The 7,461-nt window shown below is 44.0% G+C and overlaps 1 protein-coding gene across 1 annotated transcript; it reads right to left on the bottom strand.

The window, feature by feature from the left end:
• Positions 1–253: 253 nt before the first annotated feature.
• LOC310774890 (ankyrin repeat and SOCS box protein 13-like) lies at positions 254–5,455 on the bottom strand. The gene is made up of 6 exons (XM_083635001.1): positions 5,385–5,455; positions 4,564–4,751; positions 3,127–3,283; positions 2,662–2,796; positions 1,263–1,454; positions 254–580 (listed from the first exon to the last, which is right to left on the bottom strand). The coding sequence occupies exons 1-6, from the start codon at positions 5,425–5,427 to the stop codon at positions 423–425; spliced, it is 873 nt and encodes a 290-aa protein (XP_083491127.1). The 5' UTR covers positions 5,428–5,455; the 3' UTR covers positions 254–422.
• Between the last annotated feature and the right edge of the window lie 2,006 nt (positions 5,456–7,461).

The following is a 7,461-nucleotide window of genomic DNA, read 5'->3' as shown; positions in this document are numbered from 1 at the left end:
CACACACACACACACACACACACACACACACACACACAGACACACTTCATATCAGCGGATGCTATCCTCCCTCAGTCTGACATGAAGATGGCTGGGTGGCAGTTCTCATGAGCGCAGGGGATCCCTACAGTCCATGTGGAAACTGGAGTTATATTGCACCAGAGGAACTCCAGGCTGCAGCTATACCCTACCTACGTGCAGCACTCATCATTCCTTTGTCCCCTGACAATAATTAAAGAAAAAACTACCCCAAATAAATTAATAATTTATTTAAAGACACACAAGTTGGTATTTTGGTTCATTTGGAAGCAGAGTTGTAATCAATGATTCTCAAATCCCCCTTAGGTTAAGAGTTCATATAGAAATCCATTCACCTGTCAGTCTGCAGTAATGTGGGATAATCACAGTACTGGAGGTATCATTCACCTGTCAGTCTGCAGTAATGTGGGATAATCACAGTACTGGAGGTATCGGCGGAGGCGGTGCGATATGTCCAGCTGACCTATGACCTCCGAGGCTCTGGTCCCCAGCGTCATCTGCACACTGATCCTGCAGAGCTGCTGCAGACTCAGTGGTGTACCTGTGGAGAGCAAGGTGTTGTTTCAGATTCAAAAGGCGAGCAAGCATGCACAGAAACAGTACAGCTCTCCAAAGTCTGTTGAGAGCCTACAATGCCTAAACGAGGTTAGGTTAGGTTATATTCCAACCAGAAAGTAATCCGAAAGAGTGTTTTCATGATGTTTTTATGCCTCCGCCGGCAATAGCCAGGCCGGAGGCATTATGGATTCTGGTTGTCCGACAAGCAAGATGGATTTCTCGTGTGATCGACTTCGCCAAAAAACAATGACGGTTTATTTTGCACATGATCTCACACATACGGTATCCAAGAACTGTAAACCGTTTTAAAAGCATTAATTTGGTTTGACAGTTATGTTACTGAGAGTTGATTTGAGTTAAGTTGTGGACCAGTGCACACAATTCGTGCACAAATTACATCACTAGTCCACAACTTAACTCAAATTAACTAGTTATTGTACTAGCAAACACTGCAACAGGAAGTAAGCTGGGGGAAATTTTAGAATGTTTATGTTGTCAAGTTGAAGCCGTCTATATATATTTTGCTATGAAACATTTTGCAAGAATATTGTAAGAATTATTTCAAATCGTGGATATCTGATTTTGGAACAAAATTCTTCATCTTCCTTACAGCCTGATGTCAAATCGACTGTTACTGTGTTATGTAAATGTAATAAAGGATTTACTTTCATAAAACCTCAGGCAGGCTTCACAGTGAGAGCCAGGCTTGGTGTAGTCTACTGGCTTCCTCCCCAGGTTGTCGCTGGCGTACACGTTACCCCCAAACTCCACCAGCAGCTCCGTCATGTCCGTCATGTCCACTCGAGCCGCATGGTGGAGAGCCGTCTCATGGAACTTGGATGAATTCACATCCGCACCTGTGTCCAGTTAAAACCATCTCAGACATGTTAGCAGAAAATTATTCTGCGATCTAAAACATCAACAGGTAAAAGTCAGGTTATGGTGTCAGTCCCTCAGAATCAAAGAGCGAGGACTTCTTTCTAGAGCCGCCATTTTGCACAGAGAGACGTCCAACAATCATACAGGGAGAAATCCATCAGAGAAGAGGAGACCAACAATGTATCCACCCACAGCAGCCTCAATAGACCAGAATGCAATGAGGCTTCAAGGCCAGTTGTGTTTTAAAGGGATAGTTGTGATTGTTTGATGTGGGGTTGTATGAGGTACATGCATACTTGCATACAGTCAGTGTACTACATGCAGTAGAATGCAGCCCGGCGTGGTCACAGTTTAAAGAATGGAGACCGGCCACATCAGGCAAGTAGAGCTGTCTGCTGAGTGTGAAGGGGGCCATGAGCAAAAACATTAAAAAACAACCAAAAAAATACATAAAATGCTGCTATACTGCTCACCTGGCATAATCCAAGTCTCCCCAAGCCCTGAGATGCCGCATAATATATATTCCGCATAATCCAGGCTTAAGCCTGGATTATGCTTGACGCTTTGGCCGGCCGCACGGAAATGAGAGACACGGAATCCGACGAGGAAACGTGTGCAGCTTGTATACTCTGTGTGGGTTTCTGCAGGCGGAATTGAGCGCGAGTCTTGAAAACTCCACTTTGTCCGCCCGTCCGCGTCCGCGTAGTTACAAATTTCGGCGTGCGCACGGCCGCTCGAAAACCGTCCGCACGGAGCCTTGCGGAGGGGCGTGTCTGCTGATTTGACGTCACTTTTCCGCGCGGACACTCGCGTTCCTCGCTGATGCGGAAAGCATAATGAGACCTTAATTGTTGTTTAACATGCAGGCCAACCGGCTAGGTGCAGGTTATAATATGGATTCCACTGCATGTTAAGAAGTAGCTTGACTGTATGCAAGTACCTCATACAACCTCACATCAAAAAATCCACATCCCTTTAAAGTTATAATCTGTAAGGGGCCCAACAGAATAAGATCTTGCTCTCTTGCTCTTACTATGCTAACACTCTCTCACTCTCTCCACTTACACATATATCCTACAGATAAATGCAACAAGTTCACGCCCGTTCTTGAAGGGTTGTGGAAAAGCATTCTGGGAAATGTAGGCAATCCCTAAGTGAAGTACAGTAGAAGCAGACAAGGCAGACCTGCATGCAGCAGCTCCCTGGCACACTCCACATGTCCTTTAGCACATGCGATGTGGAGTGGGGGACCATAGTGGATGTCGTACGCCTCCAGCTGGGCGCCGTTGGTGATCAGCAGCCTCACGATGTCGACGTTACCTAAGAGGAACACAACGAGACACACTCAGAACACTGTGAAAGCACTTTTTTTCTCCTCCTGTTTGCACAAAAATTCCTGTCCACACCAATGTTGTAGACAGACTATAGGCTTTCGACCACTATTTGACCCATTTTTATGGCAGTGGTTTTTTCGTTTCATTACTTTATTAAGTTAAATTAGATTATTTTTTGTTTTGTTACATGAATGCTTTAGATTTTTTTTTAAGTGACGATTAATGAGAACTTATTGAAAGTGAGTTGGGGCAACCACCTATTCAGTGCCCACAAAAGCCGATACAACACTGATCTTGACTGTGCTGTGGTTTTCACCTCGTATGCAGGCCTCGTGGAGTGGGGAGGCGGTGAGGGCGGTGAGGGAGGGGTTCACCTTGGCCCCGTGCTCCAGCAGCAGCTCAACACACTCCAGACTACCAGAGGCACAGGCGTTACAGAGAGGAGTGCTGCCATGGATCGTCCTCACATCCACCTAGGGGAGGGGGCAGATGTGGATGGCTACAAACCACTAATCCCTTAAAGCATTGGTTCTCAACGTGGCATCCGGGGACCACCAGAGGTCCTTGACAGGGTTCCAGGGGGGACCCAGCAAAATGATAAAGTGTTAAATTGCACCATTACTTCATTTATATAAAGTTAACACAATTAGAGACTGTAGAAGTATGACTATTTTGAATTTTTGATTTGATTTATTGATTTTTGCACTGTAAAGACAATACATGCCAAGCGTATTACACCTGGAGGGGAAATTAATAAAATACAAAACATTTCAGTGCTTGGAGAGGTAAGAAACCCTAGAAGGGCTTATCGAGAACCTCACCATGTAAAAAATATCTATTTATATATATTTCTAAAAGATATATATATTATAACCAAGGAGATAGTACAGATAATAATACATAGATAGTACAAAAAAATAAAAAATAAAACAAAATAAACAAGACTTAATTGATCAATACATCAAAAGAAATAAAAATTACAATGGCAACAGAAAAAAAATTAACACAATTCCATTGAGGACAGATGTTCTTTTAGTTTTCTTTTGTAGACGGGTAGGGAGGGTGAGCTGTCCATCAGGTGGATATAGTTGTTCCATAGGATAACACCTTTGTATTTGATGGATAACTGCCCTCTGGTGGTACGACAAAGTGGAATATGCAGGAACTTAGATTGTCTAGTAGTTCTGGAGTGAATGTTTGAGTTTTTAAGAAAATATTGTTGAAAATGATATGGAAGTGTGTGACCCTGATACTGAACCTTGAAAAGAAAAATACATGTTTCCACAATGTTTATGTTATAAACAGTCAATATTTTTAATTTAGAAAATAAATTACAATACAGTTGAGGTACATACACTTAGGTTTAAGTCATTAAAACTCCACTCCACTGGGGAAAGAGGGGGCGGGGATGGGATAACGTGATCCTCCCACCACACACTACACATCCTGCCAGTGAAACTCCTTGCTGACAGGTGAAAAGAAGCGGCTGGCGAAACATTGTGCTAGTTTACAACTCTCCCCAGATCAGCAGAGGGGTTGGAGCAATGACTACGACAGCAGGAGGAATTGGCCAAGTACAATTGGGGAGAGAATGGGAGATATATTATTATATTTGTCTCTTACCTGTAGTGCTTGGTCCTGCACAGAATATTGGCTCCAGAGTGGATCGTAACGGGTGGGAGCCAATATTCTCTGCGGGTCAAAGTACTAGTGAGATCTGCTGTACTGAACTGTACTGTATGATGTGTGGTACCTGTGCTCCAGCCTGCAGCAGCAGCCGGGCACAGTGTGGGTGAGCCTGTATGCAGGCCTCATGCAGAGGAGTGATGTTGTCCACCGTCACCATGTTGACCGACGCGCCACCGTCCATCAGCTGCTGTAGCTGCAGCACTCTGCCCTGGGACGCCGCTTCATGCAGGGCGGTCCGATCCGCCCAGAAATCTGCGCATGCATCCACCCCACACACACGCACACACGCACGCACGCACGCACGCACGCACGCACACACACACACACACACACACACACACACACACACACACACACACACACACACACACACACACACACACACGAAGATCGTATGTATACTTGATTAGAATGTTGCAATGTTACACAGCTGTTTACACACTTTTTTTTATTCTAGCGTATCTTTAATATCACGTTTTGAATTACTTTACCTATTAATGTATAGCCTATTATGGCTATTTGATTGTTACACAACTGTTTACACACTTCTATTTAATTGTACGCAAATGTTTGTTTTCTTTTTATTTTACTGCTTTGAACCTAACCATGCCAATAAAGCCCCGTGGGTGGGGAGGGGAGGGGTGGTCAAAACAGTGAATCAAGAGAAGTTAGTGGTTTACTTTCCAATATTGGCTGACTCTCTTTATTTAATAACATTTTATAAGTGAATGTAGCCTATAACCTTCTTCCACTAGTCCCGCTGCAATCCAACGTCTCCTTTGGCAGGAGAGGTGTCGCGAGTTAATTTCATTTGACATGGATCTTGACCGCATAATCATCATAATACGACGTGAAACAGCGTTTTGTATATATAAACGTTCTCACCAATGTCGCAAAGAAACGAACGGCGTGCAGCTGTCACCTCCATGGTCCCGTGGAGTTGGATAACACGAGAAGCAGAGCAGGGGCAGAGGTAAACAAATACGAGAAGCCTACTGTTCAGGAACAGCGCACGTCTCTGACTGAGCAGCAGTGAATTGTGGGAGTCGTAGTTCTTAAATCTCCCATGACCCCCACTTCCATTTGGCACGTGAATAAAGAGCATCTTATGTGCCTGTTAAACAGGCCCTGTGATGATGATAATAAAAATAATAATAATAATAATAATAATAATAATAATAATAATAATAATAATAATAATAATAATAATAATAATAATAATAATAATAAATAAATAAATATAGCTGCAAGCGGTGTTGAGATTCGGTAGCAGTAGTAGTAGTAATAGTAGTAGGCCTATAGAGACAGTCGGCATGTCTGGGAGCGCCCATACAGGCTCTAGGAACGCCCACAATAGATGCTGGTTAGCTGGCTCAGCCTGGCTGGGGGCGTTGTCAGGGTGGGGTAAAAACCCCCGTTCTATCCATTCAGCAAAGTTAGAATTTAGCTGATAGCCCAGCCCAGGCAGACACGATCGGGGATTTAACCACCGCAGTAAACCCACATCTGAGCAGATGTCTTGTGTTCTGCTCTAGAACTCCCAAAACTGTAGTTTAGAGCCGCAGCACCATCTTTTGGTGAGTCAGCCCATGAGATATATGGGCGGCTTTACCCCACTCGCGCGCCAGCCGTTTAACATTTTGTGGGCGTTCCCAGACATGCGGACTGTCTATGACGAGACGTGGCCTCAACCTATAGGAGTGGTGGTGGTAGCAGTAACAGCAGTAGTAGTAGTAGCCTAGTAATAGTAATAGCAGTAGTAGTAATAGTAGTAGTGGTGGTAGTAGTAGCATTAGTGCTTGGACCCCTAATAATGAAAAGACAAAGAAGGAAACAAAATTCTGCTTCTGTGGGAAGGAAAGGAGAAAAGGAAAAGAAAGTTTCCTCAGACTTAATCTGAGGAAGGGCAGGGTGCTGCCCGAAACGTTACCACCGGTGTGAAATAAAAACACTCAAATTTGGAGCCCTGCAGTGTGCGAACTTTCTTTTCCTTTCCAGTTTCTACCTCTAGCTCTGCACCTGCCCTATTCAGGTTTGGATGTGCGACGTGCGTGTCTCTACTTTTTCTCAAGGAAAGGAAGACACACACACACACACACACACACTGCAGGAGTATTAACGCCCTTTCTATTGTTGGTGGGAGGAAACCCACACAACCACAAACACAGGGAGAACATGCTAACTCCACACAGAAAGGACAGATACCGACCGGCGTTCGAACCTGGGACCTTCTTGCTGTGAGGAAACAGTGCTAACTACTGAGCGACTGTGCTGTTTGCAATTTGCCCTTCCCCAATTTATCAATTTAAATCCCTTCTGTGTGCGTCTACTTGGTGACAACAAATTAGAATCACAGTCTGAATTAACACCAATTGAAATGTTGAACACATACAATGTGTTTTAAATGGGTTTCAGAGGCCTTCACATCATGATCCATATTGGTCTGTGCACGTTCTTTCTTTTTTTTCCACTGGGTTTTCACAAGAGAAAGAAAGGCCAACTCATCGGCTTCTCCAAGGAGACTGCAGACATAATTCTCCTGGCGTCGATATTTTTTCATGTGACATAAGTCATGATAAAAATGATGTGTGAGTATGTAATATATTAGTGTTCCAGCCATAGTCAAATGTCCCATAAATCCTAGGGGTTTTCTGTTTCATATGCTACATCTCCCTTCATGGGTAGGGGAAGGAAAAAAATCAAAAACCTATTGCAAGGAATTGGCGATCAAACCCAGATGGGACCAAATCAGTTTTCAAAGTGTGGTGCGATGAATAATGTGGTTTTCTGATTTAGCATGTTGGTATAACTTGAGAGATCTTTCTTCAAGCCAGGAGAGCATATATAAAGATGGAGTGAGTTATAGATTCCCTGCCCGCCAACACAAGGGTCGCAGGTTCAACCCCTCCTGTTACCTCCATACAGCGTCCATACAGGCACAATTGGACGTGTCTGTGGGTGG

Source organism: Poromitra crassiceps, assembly GCF_964638095.1.
Source record: "Poromitra crassiceps genome assembly, chromosome: 1".
Classification (NCBI taxonomy): domain Eukaryota; kingdom Metazoa; phylum Chordata; class Actinopteri; order Beryciformes; family Melamphaidae; genus Poromitra; species Poromitra crassiceps.
The sequence above is the reverse complement of the archived record's forward strand: the minus strand, read 5'-3'. Positions and strand labels throughout refer to the sequence as shown.

What these genes read in the sequence shown, in the direction of transcription:
- LOC310774890 (XM_083635001.1), bottom strand. Translation starts at nt 5,427, where the DNA reads ATGGAGGTGACAGCTGCACGCCGTTCGTTTCTTTGCGACATTG. An exon ending in TGCTGCAGGCTGGAGCACAG is followed by an intron (nt 3,284 to 4,563) that starts GTACCACACATC and finishes CCCCTCCCCTAG; the next exon opens with GTGGATGTGAGGACGATCCA. An exon ending in CTGCCTGAGGTTTTATGAAA is followed by an intron (nt 581 to 1,262) that starts GTAAATCCTTTA and finishes TGCTCTCCACAG; the next exon opens with GTACACCACTGAGTCTGCAG.